The sequence below is a fragment of the Cystoisospora suis genome (genome assembly GCF_002600585.1).
Source record: "Cystoisospora suis strain Wien I chromosome Unknown contig_2348, whole genome shotgun sequence".
Taxonomy (NCBI): Eukaryota; Apicomplexa; class Conoidasida; order Eucoccidiorida; family Sarcocystidae; genus Cystoisospora; species Cystoisospora suis.
In genome coordinates, this window is record NW_027155147.1 from 15,428 (window position 1) to 33,750 (window position 18,323).

The 18,323-nt window shown below is 47.9% G+C and overlaps 3 protein-coding genes across 3 annotated transcripts; 1 reads left to right on the forward strand and 2 right to left on the reverse strand.

The window, feature by feature from the left end:
• Window positions 1–155: 155 nt before the first annotated feature.
• On the reverse strand, window positions 156–767 carry CSUI_004907 (uncharacterized protein; the record flags this gene model as incomplete). The annotated part of the gene is made up of 1 exon (XM_068065088.1): window positions 156–767. A coding segment is annotated over one exon (102 nt), but the record flags the coding sequence as incomplete, so codon positions are not given.
• A 114-nt stretch (window positions 768–881) lies between these two features.
• CSUI_004908 (uncharacterized protein) lies at window positions 882–8,453 on the forward strand (the record flags this gene model as incomplete). Its single annotated transcript, XM_068065089.1, has 7 exons — window positions 882–1,703; window positions 2,413–2,543; window positions 3,002–3,107; window positions 4,729–4,794; window positions 5,482–5,696; window positions 6,521–7,052; window positions 7,678–8,453. Coding segments are annotated over exons 1-7 (1,968 nt in total), but the record flags the coding sequence as incomplete, so codon positions are not given.
• A 2,228-nt stretch (window positions 8,454–10,681) lies between these two features.
• Window positions 10,682–17,310, reverse strand: CSUI_004909 (uncharacterized protein). The gene is made up of 8 exons (XM_068065090.1): window positions 16,867–17,310; window positions 16,250–16,611; window positions 15,366–15,432; window positions 14,944–15,117; window positions 14,481–14,531; window positions 13,651–13,847; window positions 12,793–13,261; window positions 10,682–12,098 (listed from the first exon to the last, which is right to left on the reverse strand). The coding sequence occupies exons 1-8, from the start codon at window positions 16,949–16,951 to the stop codon at window positions 11,107–11,109; spliced, it is 2,397 nt and encodes a 798-aa protein (XP_067922936.1). The 5' UTR covers window positions 16,952–17,310; the 3' UTR covers window positions 10,682–11,106.
• Between the last annotated feature and the right edge of the window lie 1,013 nt (window positions 17,311–18,323).

Sequence of the window (18,323 nt, forward strand, 5' to 3'; positions counted from 1 at the left end):
ATGCGTTTTTCTCGCACGTACACTGAGTACTCGCTACATTCAAGATTGTCCAGCACCTCGAACAGGTATAGTACAGATTGGAGCGTACCATGTATACGGAAAGCAGTGTACACCACAGCTTGAGTGCCCATGCTCCCTGAGTAGAGAGGAGCGCAAGCTGGACGGCATTCTTCACTCCTACAAGGAAGTGAGCGCCAGATACTAAACCGGAGGAAACGTGAGTTCCTCCAAGCGCAGAGGCATTCGCAGACTTCTCTGATAGGGCTCCAAGAAAGGTTACACAAGCAGCACAGTTTGCTTAGATTGCCACGGGAAACAGTTCAAGCCGGTTTAGCCTTCCCCCGATTTAAGACCGGTAACTCACGACGCCAAACTTGAAGCGCCCCCTCCTACTAGTGCAGGAAGCCCGCTTGGAACTGGAAGTCCTTCACAGGCAAACGTAAGTCGTACCGTGTCACCCGCATGGAAGCGACTGAAACCCCGTCTGTTCACTGTAAGGAGAAAATCCTTGAACGAGTGCTTAGGAACATACAGCGCTGTATCCAGTTAGCGCGACCGGAGAAAGTTCCTGGTTTTTCGTAGAGGCCTCATTTTCTGGGAGCATGAGCAGGTACAGAAGCAACGTCCTCACGGTTGGCCATACTGTAAACAGTCAAGGAACGGTCTAAAGAGACTTGCAAAAATTCTTCGGTCCCCTTGACTCAGGAAGAATCACTATCATGACGTGACGTATCCTCGCCCCCTGCAGCAGCGGTCGATTATCTTTTTGGACTGTGGCATGTTCATACGGTCGCGACCCCAGAAAATGATGTAGACACGTGGCCACAGGTGCGCGCAGGCTAGCTAGCCCCCCGCCCACCGAACAGTCTGTAGTTCGTCGTATTGCAAGTCTGTACTTGCTGTCTACTTCGGTCCTCAGCTTCGGTGCAGGACAGTTTTCCAGGGAAAATCGAATAGGTAAGAGGTGCTAGGATTTCTGGGAGAAGTTGCTCGGGTTCACTGCGGAAGGCTTTTTCTGCTTGTCTCCGTCCGCCCTTGCTCAAGCGCTCCGGTTGCAATGCCTCTGAGCGGTTCTCTACGTCTTCCCGGCTTCCCGTGACGCGAAACAGGGCGTTACTCCCGGTGACTTGTTTTCCGCCTTCTTTCTTTTCAGCTTTCCGATATTACGTCAAGCAGTCCGCTGAGGCTGTTTTCGCCGCATCAAGGAGTCGCTGTAGACACTCCCTTACTTAGGAGCTAGCCTGCAGGCCTAGCGCGCAAGCGTGTCTTGTGGACTGCCAGTTGTGTTTTGTCCACTCTTCAAAGAACTACCGGCTGACAAGTCGGGCGGAAGTCAGTTAACAAACGCCTCGTTTTCGCTTCACGGCTCCACAGTCGGATTGAGCGAAAACTTACGAACCGTAAACTCGGATAGGCTGGTGTTGCCTAGGGGCGTCAACGATGTCTCGCCAGCCTTGTTTGGCTTGAGAGACAGATTGGGCTGGTTTCCTGCACTGCGGCAGTACAGTGCGACAGTTTGCATTGTTCTGAGGAAAACTTCTGTGAAGGTCGTTTACCCGACATGACGTCAGGAACTCGGCAATCTCTGGGGTTCAGTTCCTCTGCAAAAATGTCTCGCCGTTTCTTCTGTCTCTTTATCGTCTGCTTTTCTTCGCACTCTGTGGGTCTTTGGAGAGCCCTGGCAGCTGGAGTTCTTGACTCAAGTAGGCTTATGCCCGCTAACACTTCCTAACTGTCCCGCCATCAACGGATCAATGCAGAGCCAGAAGCTGAAGTTACAGGCCGTCAGCAGAGATGGGGCTCTCTCTTGATGCGGTTCGACCCAGAAGTGTAACTGTCTGTCTGACCTTTTTTTCCCTTCTCTGTAAAAGCAACTTGGCTGTCTAAAGGTTGGCTTCTCACCTCACGCTCTATTGCCGAGGGACTGCTGCAAGAGCATTCGTTTTCGTATATGTGTGGTTCCTGAGGACGTGCAGCGGGTTTCTGTTTCTAGAAAGCTTTTGATGGCAGCCTGGCTTCCATGAGGCTGACCAAGAGCTATCTTCTGGTTAGAAGCCCGCCCGTAAAGCCCCTGTCGTCTCGCTCAGTCCGTATGATCTTTCCCTGCGATAGCCTTAGACGGAGCTTCATCGGTCCAATAGCGTCACCCGCCGCCTCGTCGTCAAACCATACCTGGATATGACTTATCCCCCCACGGTCTGTACTCCTGTAGTTCCGTCGTCAGTTCTCTCTTCACTCAGTCTTTCCGAGAAAGCAGACTTCTGAGATTCCTCAAACCGTGACACACATACATTGGTCCACATGAATAGCGTGACTGAATCTGGCAAGCTGTCTACGAAGAACCCTCGGTCTCCCGAACTTCTAGGTAGCTACCTGGTATCGTATTGTCTTTCCCGTGGTTTTGGAATTCAGGCGTCGAGATCTCCGGAGTGCAGCCGACGAGCACGTCTTCGGACAGCGCCTCCCTCAGCAGTGCTTCTTCCACTCCCGAAAGCAATGATGTCACTCCCGATCTGGCAGCCAAAGGAAATTCTGTTCTTCAGGTATGTCATGTACCGAGCGACAAAAATAGCGGTGAGACCGGTTCATTAGACGCATGTTTTCAGAACTATTGAGCCAGCCTTGTCACCAGGGGCACAGAGGGAGTGTCGTTCGTGTTTGCAGTTGTTTGGTAGATAGATAGATAGATATTGAGATAGAGTATATTAGGCGGATAGCTGGATTGATAGATTAGATAGACACTGTGTTTATGTTGGCTGTTTTAGTTTGAGGCGTATATGTGTAGGCACGCACGAAGAAGTCTCATAAAGCGGAGTAGCGGTCTCGAGTGAGTGTGCAAGGAGATACAGCTTGCAGAGAATGACACGCCTGCGCATGTAACTTTCTTCTCACCCTTCCTGCAGAATCCTTTGTGGTTTTCTGGATATGAACTGACAAGCTGCCGACTTGAGCACATACAGGTTCCATGTATTACATACACTTTTTCAACTGCTCTTACCAGGCCATAGAATCGGGAGTGAAAGACGGGGTCCGCTTCAAGAGAAAAAAAGAGGAACTGGCTGATCTCATGTTGAATGCGAAAAGGGATGTCCTTACCGGAAACGATGGTATGCGAACAGACTACTATTCCTCCTAAGCAGATGCCGGGAACGAGCCTGCGTAGCCTCAGTCCTTGCTCATTTGGTAACGCAATACAAATTCATATACAAGTATGTATGTGTCCGTTCTTCATACCCGGTTATACAGTATTTGTATACACACCTGCTTGTCTTCAGTTTCTAATTGATTCTACGTGAGGCACTAGGCGGGCTCTGAGTAAAGGCACCTTCAGTCTGGCTCCAAGGCCCTCTTCAATACAGGGTCTGTCTGATATGTGTTTTGAGATCGGGTTATTCTCCCCATATATATATATATATATATACTGCATACTGATGCGCGGCTCGTCGAGGAATTTTTTGGTAGAAAGCTACTTCCTGCGTTGGTCCAAAGTGAAAACCTACTCATACCATCATCATACCTGGCAAGGAATTTGCTATAGAGCATCTCCCGTTTTATCCCGGTACGTTTCGAAGTCACGCAGGTATCCTCCGCTTCACTGCTGAAACGTCTCGTCACCGACCCACCGACGTTATACCGCACTCCGCCAAAGGACCGATGCATTTCCCCCTTCGGCAGTGCATGGCATCACTCTGGAGCCGTCCCATTTACACACGTGCCATATACGGTTGTCTCTCTCCGTAGACCTCGTCCCGCTAATCTATGTGTGACAGTACCTATTGATCTGATCGAGCTGCTGAGTGAGCAGTTAACGGAAGTCTGAAGAAGAAGAAGAAGAGACATTTCAGATAGTTCTTTCCTATCTAGAGAGACCTGATCACCTTCCATTTCTTCTTCGCTTCTGTGAGGTTCTTCTTTACCTAGAGAGGAATGAACCTGTTTTTCCTCACTTGTTCTTTGACAGCTCTCCTACGCTGCGTTGTTTTCAAACCATCAAGGAAATGGGACGCAATATTAGAGAGATTCTGCTCTAAGTTTAGGAGGCAGCCTCATCTGCATGCAGACTGCTTGAATAACGCAGAATTCGTGAAGGCTGCAGTTAGGACACAGTGTGACGGAAAGTCTTTCTTTGGTAAGCTTTTTCTTGGTCTCTACGGTACGCCGGCAACTACAGATGGGCTTCATTAGATGTAGAGCCGAGAGGCCGTGGCGTCCTTCCTCCATCATCCTCCAAGCTTTTTCTAAGCCTCCGGGAACCTTGTCGGCCTCTTATTCCATCCTCCTGGTGGGCCAAGTGGATATATACGTATACACGTATACACATATACACGCGGCTAGATACATCCGTGTACTGTAGAGCAAGCCCCCTTACCATCCGCTCCTCTCACGTGATGACAGCATAGACTCGGGTAACTAATGCATTGTGGCTGTGCCTGTTCGTGTGCTTCGTGGACAGCTCTACGTAGTTCTCCTAGTATGCCTCTTATCTACATTCTGTGTGTCCTTCGCAAGGTGATTTCCGCCTGACTCTCGATCCGTCTCCCCATGCGGTCTCCTCGACAGGATAAGTATAAATACTAACTGAATTTTGAATGTTCGTAGGTTCTTCGGTACTAGAGAGCAGCAAAACGACATCCCTTGCTCCCAAGCAAAGAACTCTTTATTCTTGCTTGCTTCTTTTTTCCAGTTTCAGTGTTTTCTTCGATGAACGAACGTGTTATGTCTTCGCAGAATGTAGAAGGCACCTCCATTTCGTCGCTTCTAGTCCAGCGTTTGTTCAGGTGAAGCCCACTGGAGGTATGTGAAGCTGTCGTAGAGGGGAAGTGGGTTCCCGTCTAAGGCACGGAAAGTATGTACATTCTTAGTCTGTCTACAAGGGGCGCTCGTCTTCTCCGTCTTCTTGAGCGAGTACCTATATGCATGAATAGAGAGTAGTCACAGTTTATGATACTGCTACGGCTACAGCGTTTCCCTTTTATCTCGTAGTTTTTCCGGCTTCTCCACTTATAGCTAGATGGAGAGTGACAGGACATCAGAGAGAGAAGAAGAGAACTCTCTTTCTTGGGAATGAACAGAAAGAAACAGATGAGGAGTTCGTCGTCTGTCTAATGACTTCGAGGAGGTAGGGCGACGCGGATTCTCCTGTAGAGATGGAGTAGACTAAAAAGAAGCTAATGGCGAAATCCACACAAGTGGGAAAGTCGGTAAAACTATGGGGTACAAAGTCCTATAAAGATAGAGTAAACTACGTAGACCTCTTAGAAGAGATGATTCATCCGCAGTTCCGATACCTTCGCTTTACGCTGAACCCTCAGAGGTGGTGTATAGGCCCAGGTATGTTCTGCACTTTGTTTTTTCTGTCCCGCGACGAAGTCGGCTGTGTTTCAAAGAGGAAGTCACAAGGAAACTTCATATATACTTATATTTTTTCCTTCTCTGTCTTTCTTGATCTCCGCCACTTTTTCTTTTCTCCCATTTGCACAGATGTTGAAGTCGGAGAAAGAACAGAAGTCTTCGACTACCTGAAACAAGCCTCGCGTGATTTCAGTGCTCCAGGCATCACTTTACTGAGGGGAAGGTCGTCTTGTGTATTTGATGTCCGACTCGATCAGACCGAGAAGAAGTACAGGAAGCAAGAGAAGCGTGCGAGTCGACTTGATAAGAGACTTCGACATGATGCTCGTAGCATTCTCTCTCGAGTGAGTTCATGTATTTCCTCATGAAACAAGTTAGCGGAATCTTCCTAGTGATAGTAAGTAGATATGACTTCACGTTACTCTTCCCGTATGTATAGAGTATATGCAGATATGCAAGAAAGGAGGTTGATTCAGACCCTCTGCAGAGATAATAAGAAAACAAGCGTACATGGCTGCTGATTTAATTGGCGGCCTTCACCCCTGCGATGACGTTAGCAGAAGAAGATGCCTATCTACGACAATTCTTACGATTGCCCGGTGTTGTGCAGCACACTTGGTATGTATGTACACCCGATTATAGAAAACAGTATGAGACAGGAATAATCATCTTCGATTTTTCCGTCTCTCATTCGACTCCCCTCACCGACGTCTTTGCACTCTGTCTGAGAAGACATCATGTATCGAAGGATGCTCCTTTGGTATAGATGAACAGCATTATGAGGAAACGCATCTACTTTAAGTATGAAACGGTTGTTACCTAGTGTGTCGGTTCATGTTTTCATTGAAACCTCTCTATCGTGTCTGTTACTAGAAGACGAAAATGAACAAGAGAGACGTCAGTGGCTTTTTTACAGTCTTCCGCTGCGACAGTTGCATATATTTCCTGCGTGTTTTTTTCACAAGCAAGAGCTTTCTTGACGTCGATCTAAAGAAGCCGTACTATCCCTTCTAAACCCGACTTACACCGTAGTGAAACAAAACCCACCTCATATAGTTGACGGTTGCTTGTCTGCCTGTCTTCCTCTTTTCTGTCCTTTCCTGTTTTTTCCTTATTCTTTCTCTTCATGTTTCTCTGTCCTTCGTTCTTTCCGTTGTCTTTCCTTCAGCTACAGACCATCAGAAGCATTATGAATGTAGCAGAAACCGAGGTAGATTCTCAGGTCCTAGCAATGTTCTATTCTCTTCTCAGTACAAAGGCATGCCGACGTGAGGGTCGTTTTTACCGAAGAGCCATACGGAAGTTGCCGGGATGGAGACAAAGAAGAGAAGCAAAAGGAAAGGAAGAGAAAGAGAAAAAGAAAGTATACTGGAAGTATCTTCTCTCACAGTTCTCTGTTTACTGGTTCACTGTCAACCCTCGTCGGTGCGAAGAAATTCTTCGCCCCTCTTCGTCTGGTCCCACACAACGACCCGCAGCAGATCCACGGCGCAAGAAGTGTCAGCTCTTATCTCTAACTGCAGGCCTTAGAGCGCAGGTGACGGCCTTGACGGATGCGGTCGCGAAACAGGATTCTCCACAGGCTACTGTCCTTGCAGACAACCTTTTAAGGAATCTCAAGGAATCAAAGCCGACTCTGGCTGAACTCGCCGAAGTTAATGTTAAGATCGCTTCAAGTGCACGATCTGTCTCGATGTTCCGTAAGTCCTTGGGTCTTACCCCGGAGAGGAAAAGGAAAAAAGAAGGCAAAGAAGATTTGTCTTGCCTTATTTTTTTTATCTACCTGTCTATCTGTCTGCCTATCTACCTATGTTTAATATTGGTGAAGACGTACAGTTATGGTCAGTAGACAGAGTGATGTTCGTATTCGTTCGTCTCTAGGCATCTTAGTTCAGACCACACTCTCTACTATTTTCTTTTGATACGGCACCATACGTAGTCCATCGTAGAGATTTTCTTTCTCTTTGCGTGTATCTCCGAATGGTTTTGAAAATAGGCAAGCCGACGAGCACATCTCTGCAGGGAGAGAGAGGGTGTGTGAAGTGCATTGCATGCACATCTCCATAGCCGTCGTATCGTTGGTTGCAGAAGGAAGTGTCAGTTGAAACGCCCTCCCTGAACTTCGATGAATAGGCCTATAGTGTCTCCTCTTACAGTCTACTCAGATTGGATATATAATTATATATGTATGTACATATATATACCTATATGTGTATACTTGCTCCTTCATAGGGTGTCTCGCTCCCCTTCTGTAGAGAGAAACTCTAATAAAGTGTCTCTTGGTTTATTTTTCCTTTCTATTTGTGTCGTGATTATGCGCCTCAGTTCTGCAGCAGAATAAGAGGACTTTAGCTTTTTTGAATGGACTAGCGCGCCTTTCGATATTCCGGAAGATGATTGTCTTTTTTATGAAGAAGATGATAAGAGTCCTCCTTCCCAGACAAGAAGAACTTGTGATGGTAGGCAAAGTTCTTTTGACCTTACAAGATGTGTCTCCATTTGAAACTCCAGAATCCTTCTATAATAGAGCAGTTCTAGATATGATCTTTTCTTCACTTGAAGCAACTGTTAGATGTATGGTCGGACATCGTCAACTAGGAAAAGTAATACGAGAAGCATTTCATGAATATGCTAGGAACGAAGCTACACGAAAAGACAAAGAAAAACAACCACAAAATCCTCGTCTTTCGCTTCCTCCTCTTGCTGCTGATCCCGATACTTCCCCTGGTGCCTCTCCTTCTCCGTCAGTATCGAGTCTTCCTTCATTCCTCCAACTGGGAAGCGACCCCAGAGCTCCTCTCTTGAGCAGTATGGACAGCGATAGTCTGGGTCGTGAAGAGATGCATGAGCTAGGGGAGGCTGCAGTCAAGTTTAGAGATGCTATGATGCAAAGACCTACAAATGTGTGGGGAGCTCCTTGGGATGAAGATGAAACAGCGGCAGAAGGTTTCGGAAGAAAGTTGCGGTCGCTTGTAGGGGTCCCTGAATCAAGTGGTGATTTCCGGAAAGCTGCTATGATAGGATTGTGGATGTTAGCTGCTTCATTAATGGGTCTAGGTATTGCAGCTATCGTTATCTTTCCACTAGGGACTCTGTTCTTATGGTTAGGTGCTATGGCACTTACTGTTGCTTTACTACTACTTGTACTTGTACCACTCGTCACCTGGGCGGGCTTACATGGACAGGAGTATAAGAGCGTGGCTTTCTATCTTGGTTCACTATATAGAGGGGCACCTACATATCATGTAGTCAGATCAGCAGGGAAAGCCATCCCATCTGAGGCACAAGTAGCTGATATTCTCGCTTTTCAAAATAAGTTCGAGAATCTATGCCAAGAAACTGTAGCTTCTGGAAAGAGACACAGTGTCTAAAAGTAGTAGTAATAGTAGCCGAAATAGTGGTAGTGGTTCCTTTCTTCCTTTGTCTGAAAAGAAAAAAGAAGTAAGAGAGAGGTAGAAAGTGGTAAGGCAGGGTTATGGTAGAGGGGACTTTGAAAGTCGAAGGCAAACGCTGCACCGGTGGCTAGGTGTATTTCTTTTTGATTTGGAAAGTTCTTCGGGGTAAAGAGTAGAGTAGCATAACTTTCTATCTACTCGAGAGATGGAAGTCTTCCTAATCGATCTAATACCCATTCCCGGGAGTTGAATGGCTTAGCGTGCTGAATGTGGAAATGATGGTCTCTTCCACAGTCATTCCGAAGTGACAATAAGTAAAGAATAACATATACGATGGAATGTCGTCTATTTATCTATTTTATCACATTTTGTGTAGTTTTTTTACTTCATTTCAATTCACGGAAGAGACAAGTGGAATGATTTAAAGCCGCTGGGCTGCAGGAAGGAAGAGGCCGGGAGCATCTGGAAACAGACACCAAACAGGGAACCGGTAGTCCTCGACACCATGATTGTGTGGTGGTTGTTTGATGCTGACCGAAGCCTAGTGGATGAGTGAAAGTATGTGTAACTTTTCTGCTGTATGTAGAAAACCTTCATGCAATCTTTTTTCCAAACAGATAAAGAAAGAGTTTCCTCTACAGTCTCTCTTTTCGTGTCTTTGGGACCCCGCTGCCGGCTCCCACGGTTCAGAATACCGCATTTCGTGTGTTTTCTGCCGCTCCTGTCTCTTGCAAAACATTCCGTCCTCGACTAACTAGCACCAAGCCCTACTGTATGTACAACACAACGTTTTCCTCGCTTCTCATCGTTACCGGGGTCATCCCCCACGATAGTTGAAGATGCTGGTGCCTCACGGCAGCAGGCGCTGAATGGTGCTGGAGACCGACGATATAACAATGCTGCTGCTACGCTTACTCATTCCAACTAATGAGTCAGCGCAGCAGTTGTAACGTCGACTCAGTAATCCACCAGCCCGTAGGATCGCACAGCATCTCCGGAAATAAAGTTGGGCCTCCGCAACTCCCAACCGCAAGAGATGCCTCCTGCCATATTCTTTTTGATTGGCCTTATTCTTTTCGATCAGTTGATAGCCAGCCCTCGCTCAAACCTCTGTATCTCTCGGTAAGCGCAGGCCATAAAGAAGTTAGTAGTTTCCAGTGGAGTGAAATGAAGAAAGTACAGAAAATGTAAGATATGAACAGAGAAATAGACGACCTCCTTTGTCGTATCTGTTACTCTTTATTCATCGTCACTTCGGAAAGACTGTGGAAGAGGTCACTCCGCCAGGACTCGTTTACATGCACTCCGTAGGTACGGTCAGTCCCGCTGATTCTGTTCAGGCAAAGGGCTTTTTCACCCCTCGCTGCCTGCAGAGGTGATAGGCACCGACTCACCCGAGTGTCGGATCTGTACGTCCTCTGTAAGTGTGTGCCTCGGTGATAGTTTTTCTATCTACGTACCCACTCAAGTACTAACACCATGGCGCCAACCACGAGACTCCGGACAGTCGCCCTGTGTGCCCTTTCGCCTACTAGCGCCGTGTTGTGAACCACAGCCAATGAGCCGACGCGTCGCGGTCGCAACGGTGATACCTGTTGTGCCTTTGTCCCTGGAAGGTACCTGAGCCTTCGAACACCTGGCGGCAACGCCTACAGTGTGCGCTCCTATGCACGGATGTGCTATGGATCCTGCTGCATGTCTGGGTATACATGCGTGAGTCGAATCACGCTGAATTGGTGCTGGGTGTTCGACACCTATTTCTATTAGGCCGCGACTACTATCATTGTACTGAGACAGGGTGACAATCAGAAGTCAAGCAACGTGTCCTTCAAGGGAACAACCTGAAAACTAGAGCTGCGCTTCACTGTCCATACTATCTACCCGTGGAGAAGTTTTCCACGGCAAGCAGTCCTCCGAGTAATCGTAATCGTTGTTGTCGTACTAGTAGTCTCCGACACAAAAATGATAAAAAGTGAGTACTTCCTGTACATCACAGTAACGAGTTTTCACATCAACTGTTCTTCGTGGGTTCAGTGCATACATACTACACCAGTAATTTTACCACGCAGGCCTTAGAGCTCTTCATTGCTTCCTAACAGAGAATGAACATCGACGCTTGCATGCATGTCGACACATCGTGTACAGACACTACAAGAGCTACGCTAACTAGCTAACAAAAAAAGAAATTCAAAGATGTCGGTCTCTCAATTTCGTTATTTCTTGTTTGCAAAAAAGCCCATATTGAATAGAAGCAACTAAATGAGTAAGAGATCCTCGTATTGCGAGAAAAGAAATCCACTGTTTCGTTGTCCTCTTCCCTTCTTTCACTTCATATCTATTGTTGGCACGTGGGAATTCATCAGTCTGTATCTGAGTCTGTCTCACTCTCGCTGCTCGAACCATCGAGTTGTGCTTGTTCTTCCAGCCTTTGCAGAAGTTCTTGGGCTCTCTTCTCCGCTTGTTGTCTCCTCTGCCGTTCTCTTTCCTCGGCACGAGTCACCCACACCGCCCCTTTCTTGACATTTCGTAGCACCGTGCGACGCGTAAACACCAGCATTAGGAAATAGCTCACGCCGAGGAAAGAGAAAATACTAACAATCGCTAGAACAACAGCTAAAGGAAGTATAGCACCTACTACAGCGCCTACCGTAGCACCAACACCGACTGCAAGAAGCATAACTGCGCCAAGAATATGCATTGGCTTGATCCGTGACCATGTCTTATCCTTGACCCGCTTACGTTCAAATAAGAGACTCGATGCGGAAGATCTTCCGCCACTTCCGTCAGAATCAGAGGAAGACGACGATGGTCTTCTAGAATCACCGGGATCTGCTTCTCCTCCTAGCAAGGGTGTTTTATCAGCGAAAGATACAAGCGACATGTATTCTTTTCCATTCAATGCAGGTGATGACGATAAATCAGTATTGTAGTCTTCGGATTCATGGTCACCTTCCTCAGACCGAGGCATCAGTAACTGAGAATGCTGCTTCAAAGAAACAAGACTTACAGTAGAGCTATCCCCTCCAGAAGCACCTGCTGTCGCTGCTGCTCTTGATTGCTGACGGTCGGCCTCTTTTAATATCCGTTTGAGCGACGAGATAGCAAGATTCTCTAGTCCCGAACGCCCGGTCGAGCAGTAGATAGTCGCCGCAGAACTAACTTCTTGAAGATCTTGTATAGCTTCATTCATTTCGGGTAAGCTATCAGGGGGAGAGGGAGCAGACGCCTCTCCAACATACTGCCTCCATGTCTGATTGAAGAGGAGACCGAGCTTTGATATAATTCTCGCAACCAATTTCACACGAGCGAAGAAGGCAAGTATCGTGACTGCCTTTCCTTGGCTACTTACAGCTGTCACAAGGACACAAGAGGAGCATCCAGGGTGCATACAAGATGATGAAGATAGAAGTAGGCAAATAGCGGCAAGATACGAAGACACGTAAATAACAGATAAATATGTCGGCACACATATAGGTACACAAAGACATAAAGGCGAAATAGATAGGTAGCTTCCTCAAGGACGCATAGATAGACTATGTGGCTACAGTCGCCTCCTTATAGCTTCGTCAACACTCATCGGACAGCAAAAGCGAGTGCTTGGTTCTGAGCGACTCACCAATTGTCTTGGCATCCCGGGGCGGGAGGTAGTGGGAGCTTCGTTTGCATCTGCATGAGCTATGAGTGTGTCAGGGCGCGTCTGACGATGTTTGTCATGTATAGGGCTAGCCAGCTAAATGGAACTGTGAAGATGATCGGCATCTAAACCCCATCAGTCTGCACACCCTCTCCTATACAGTGAGATCCTGATAGGTCGTCATTAGTACTAAGAGAACTCAAAAAATATGCTGACTGATGCAGCAGGAAGGAACCCCAAATGAGAGCAGAAGATCAAAAGAGAAAACAGCGAATGTCTCTGGGAGACCCTGACAACCGCCCCTAAGGCGAGCGGTCAACCGGACACGAGAATGTTCGTAAAAAGAGAGGGCTTGTTGTGTATAAGGCGATCTGCCTTTAGGAAACTAACGAGCAGAAGAAAAACACTTACCTAGCTTAGTGCCATACATGATTTGTAGTCTAATCATCGTCATGGCGTATTGGGTTTCCGATTGCACTCGCATTTCAGGGACCGCCGGTAATCCACGTCGGTCTTGAAGATAATTCTCTAGAACTCTTCCGGATGCAGCTGAGAACAGAATCTCCCCTGCTTGCTCTGATAACAGTTCTCTGGCTTGAATGACCGATTTCAACGTAGTGCAGTTAGGCGTGGAACGAGTAGGGCCACAGTCTTCATCCCTTGCAAAGTAAGCATAAGAAATGGCTGCGCCAAGAGCATATTGAGCCAAGTCGATCCCCTTCAGCTGAAAGCTTTTACCTCCTGCCTGTATGCTGACCTCACGAGGGAGTCGGTTGCCCCGGCACTTAGACATATCAATCAAATTCACTAGAAGACCTATCATCATCCCATCAGCAGTTGGGTCATGCTCCAAGAGAAGTACTAGACGAGATGCTTCTCGCTGAGAAACAGGAAAGCGACACAACAGATAAATACAGAGATCGATGTACTCAAACTCATTTCGAAGCAAGGCGAAAAGAAAAAAGGCGCAAGGAATAGTAACAGGTAGTAAGGAATGAGAGCAGCGCTGAACTCTCCCCCTCTCTTCACCGCCACGCTTGTGCAAAGACGCCATACTACCCACGCACGCACTCGTGCACAGATTCCCTCTTCACTCAAGATGTCTGATGTCTAAATGTCATTCCACCCGTCTCAGGGTCCGGAAGGAGAACCACTTCGCAGTTTCTGTGTTATAAGCACAGGATGGGTCTGGAACGATAGTAGGGGGCTCAGACATCAATCCAACCAGCCAATCTCCTACTACTGGAAGAGCGATGTATTATGACTTACAACTCTTGAGGAACGAGTCTTGTATTCACTTCCCCTAGCTCGCCTCCGTTCCCGCGTAGTTTTCCGCTCAAATTTCTCAAGAATTCTCGTGATTTCGCAAGACCTCCCTTTTAATTTGTCTCGGAAGATTCTCGCATCTCCAGTTGCCGCAGCAAGGAAGAGATCACGGGTATTCGGAATCGTTGCGAGAAGACCTCCTGTACATAGTGGACAACATGCCTAGTCACTGGTAGCGAGACTGGACTTAGGTCAAAACAACCGTAAGGAAGTAACAAGGGAAAGGCAATCAACCATCTTCTGGAGAAGGTTTAAGCGTTCAGTGGGTGGGGGATACATCTGCGGATCACCTCTCTCGATAGAGCAGAGGGTGACGTTCAACTACAATAAGCCACATATTCTGTGTGTGTCTACCGTCTCGCAGTCTTCAGTTTGCTCGGTTCAGCTGTGACTAGCAACAGTTAAGACTTGGCACGTAAGGGATTGGGGTCTACGCTTTCACCTGCAAGCCGTTGTCGAACGAATAGTCCACTACCTGTACATGATAGATGTACAGGAACTGAAATAGGTTCCAATCCTTTACATAGAGTCAGTGGACGATAGCGTGTCTCGGCACTACTGAAATAAATGAGTGACCTCCAATGCAAAACACACGACTCCTGAGTCCAGTGGTCTGCCGCTGTTCGCAATCGACTGTGTGCGCGTAGGCGAGCGAATACAAAGTTAGATCGGATCGCCATAAGCGTAACATCGTGCCAGGAGATACATCTGTATACGATTCGGGTGTGGATATGGTGCCATCCATCTACAGGCAAAGCCCTCGCTCATCTCACCTGAGTAAACGAGAGGGTGAGTTACTCGCAGGGTCAATTTCTTCAGCACATCTGCAGAGAAGACGAAGGAAAGATAGACATCTTGATGCATGCGTTTGGAACCTGGATTCCTGGAGTGCCATTTCCACATTTACTTCGTCAGCTACAGTACAGCAGTTGAATTATTGAAAGCAGACAGTACCAGCGCCCCTTCGGTGTTTCGAGTGTCTCTGGCAGTCGAACCATACTCGCTCTCTGCAGCCATTCAGTGCTACCGATCGATAAACAAAATATATTCGAGATAGGTAGTACACGAGAGTACATCTACACATGATGTAATCTGATGATCTACAGACTAGAGGGCGAGAGATACGTACGGAATACGGATAGCAGACAGGGCAAGCACACAAGGATGCTAGTGAGATCATGAAACGAGAACGGGAAGGCACGGGAGGCTTGGCTTTGGAGAGACAGGTCCTCTTACCAGGAACTGGATTCGGGCCCCCTAGTGTATGGAAGCTCAAGGCTGTTACGAGCTGTTCGGCTGCCTCCTCACATACTCTGTGGATGTGAGGACGCCGTCGGAAGCGCCTACAGAAACTTCGCGTCAATCTGCCCCATTTTTCCGGAGCCTTCCAGGAGGCGCATTTCAGAAGTTCTGCACAAAAACAGATAGATAGCTTGCCAGTGCTAGAATGTCTCTCAATGTGAAGGGGGTTGTATTTGTGAATGCAGACGGCTTCCTTATTGTCTAATCACGGCAGAATTCGCTTACGTTAAGGGTTTAGCCCTTGCCACTCGTACCAGCAATGCGAGAACTATCTGTTGTATCAGCATGGAAACAGATCTGTAGACATCTGATTAGGCGCGCGTGTAGGATGTACAATCGAAGAACTGTAACCTTACCTTCACCATTACCTCCGAGGAAGTACTCGAAGAGACCAGGTGGGCTACCCCCGGGTGGAGTAGTGTCCTGTGGAAGAAATGAAACACATTCGAGGTCCAGGTCTTGTCATCAAAAACAATGGATGTACAGCAGACTTCATGCAGAAAAAGATCGACAGCTATAAACACACGCACACTGATACAATGAAGGGAGATAGATGAATAGATGAGCAGGTAGTGAAACGAGAGTGAACGTGAAAGAGGGTCGTTGTGGGGACTAAAAATTGAATTTATGCCGCGGTCGGTCACCAACACTAGCAATGTAAGAGACCAATGGATTTCAGAAACACTACATGTTATATCAGTACCCTCACATATGTGTACATTATGTACGTAGCGAGACCCTCACCGATGTTTATTCAAGCGAGTATATCAGGCACGAACGAGGTACAGGGAACTCCAAGGCTATCACCAGTCAGCACTTCAGACAGAGAGACAGTGGCACACACGGCTTCACAGCACCAGGAGACTACTCATTTCTGTGTTGCGACTACGAATCGAATGGCACTTCCCTCTTCTACTTGAGGTGTATATACATTCGTAAAATCAGATGGGAGTTTAGTGTTTTACAGTTCTGACACTTCTGAAATGTCTAAATCTATAGGTCCCTTCAGTGACGCCACTTACAAGACCCTCAATGATGTTTTCTCCTGTGGTGATGTTTCATGAATGAGAAGTGAAGGACCAAAAGAAGCCATATAGCTAACTTATGCAGAATCCTGCCCCGCACCGATGTGGTCGCACATCTGAGTACAAGCTATCTCTAGTTCAGGACCTAAGACAAGAGCACGCATCTGGTTTGTAGTCCGACTGTTCGTAATCTAAGACTGGAAGCGATGACGCACTGCGAAAAGCGACGAATAGTCCGCAGGGTCAAAAGGATCACCTCGACCCTCGGGAGAAACAGAGGACGAGGTAGGAAGAGAGGTCCCGTCACCTCCAGCCGGGGGGGGATTACGTGGCGGCTCCGCCTCAAACACATCGTCGTCTCCCATGGAAAGACGCCTTTGACTTCCTGGGAGAGCTCCGTCCCCCCGCTCGCCAAGCTCTTCATTGGCTCTAGAGGAGACGACAAGCGGTGTCTGTGAAGGAGTTATAGAATACTCAGGCCTTTGTGAACTCAGACCTGACTGGAGAAAACTGCGCGTAGCAGTGGGAAGGTCCGAAGCGTAGTCGTGTGGGAGAAAAGCCGGGTCGGTCTGAGAAGCTGAAGAGCACGAAAGAAAGCCACACCGAGGCCAGAGAGATTCTCGTCTGCCTCTGCGAAGATAGCCGTAAACTCGAAGTCTTAGCTAGAATAGGACGACAGTTCAGAAAGGCTGTAAAGGCTCCGCCATCTGTACTAGTAGTCCGGCTGCCTTTAACAGATCGGTTACAAAGTGTACCTGCAGAACACTGTATAGAAAAGACGAGGTCGCTAACTAGGGAAAGAACGGAAATTTCAACTAAAAGGATAACTGACCAGCAAATGGAGAGTAGGATGGAGACAGGAAGAGTAGCAGCAATGCAAGGCGAGAGAGGAGGCTCTTGCGGTGAAGGCCTTCCATCCTGGGTACCGAGACTTGGTTGCGGAGGACTAAATAGAAGACACCTGCAAAAAGGCAGATTGGAGGAATCCACCTCAACTGTCCCTGAGAGAACGAGACTTTCGGTTAACGGATAGGTTGAATACGGCCGTGTAGTGCTACGTTCACCCTCAGGATTGGCGTCAAAGTAGACATTTACCGCCCAGACATCGAAGACACGGCCGCCCGCGCTCGTGGCGCGACTCTCCGAAACAACCCCGCGAGACTAGTTGATGCGCTCTGCTGCAACGGCCCACGTTACACCTTCGACATTTTCTCGTAGAATTGATATTCTCCTGCTCGTGTCATTCAATGAAAAATGTCTGAGAAAAAGCCCCCAGCAACAAGTATGGTACTTGCAACTAGCCATGTTACCATCAGCAAGCCGCTGCATCCCGCCTATGAGGACAGGGGCGGTGGCTCCGTACACCAAGCGGTCTCCGACGGACTTGTCACCCTGTGGGGGGTGCCCGGTTGGCCGGTCGGGCCAGTTCACCGTAACGCGTGATTGGTATGCCAACTACTCAACCTCGCTAGTAAAGAGGGCTTTAGGCAAGCCTGTCGCTGAATATTTCAGAACCTAGGCAGTTATCCCAAGTAGGTGCATTTTTTGACTGCACTCCTCCGGTGTTTCCTATAGCACAACGCCGCAGCCCCCACCGACGGCAGAAAGATGTTCGACTGTGTCTTACCGAGACCCAGTGTTCTGTCGATGTGAATGTAAAAAGGCTGACTCGGTAACGTATCCGCGAACCGACAAGGAAGCTGCTGTTTATCTTGCGTGACGGTAAAGTGCAGACATCAACACTTGGGTACGGGGATTCTTTTTTCAGATCCCTCGTACAGCATAAGCATACCCCCGAAAGCACAAAGTGCCACACCACAGATACCCCCAAGCTCTAGTGGTAGACAACGCTTCACGTGTACTAGCGCCGTCGGGTTACCATGGCAGGGTACCATGTGGAGGTAAGCGGCCAACAGCCCATTGGAGTCGGGTAAGCTACGGTACGGTGTGGAAGCGGCGAGCAGCCTGTCGCAGATGTGGATACACTTCAAACACTAGCTCGTGATTGTCTAGCGAGCAATATTATCACAACAGGTACCGGAGTTCTCAACGGGAATCCCTCGTAGTAGCGAAAGCATACACTCAAGAGCGCAAGTCTCCCCACCATAGATACCCGCCTCTGGTGTCGGAGAAGGCCTTGTCGATTCGGCAATATCACGAACTCCGCCTCTACTTCGGACTGCTGTTCAAGAAGTTGTGAGTGATGTTGCGCTCTTTGCAGTTGGGGGGGACGCTCGCCTTGGGACATTTTTTCTCGTTGTTTGGGGTTGGAGCCCATGTGTTCCATTC

Excerpts from the sequence above, each read along its gene's own strand:
- CSUI_004909 (XM_068065090.1), bottom strand. The coding sequence starts at position 16,951 with ATGGAAGGCCTTCACCGCAAGAGCCTCCTCTCTCGCCTTGCATTGCTG. Across the intron at positions 13,848-14,480 it reads TCACCCTCTCGTTTACTCAG|GAGGTCTTCTCGCAACGATT; the intron begins GTGAGATGAGCG and ends CACTATGTACAG. Across the intron at positions 12,099-12,792 it reads CATGTATGGCACTAAGCTAG|CTGTAAGTAGCCAAGGAAAG; the intron begins GTAAGTGTTTTT and ends TCCTTGTGACAG.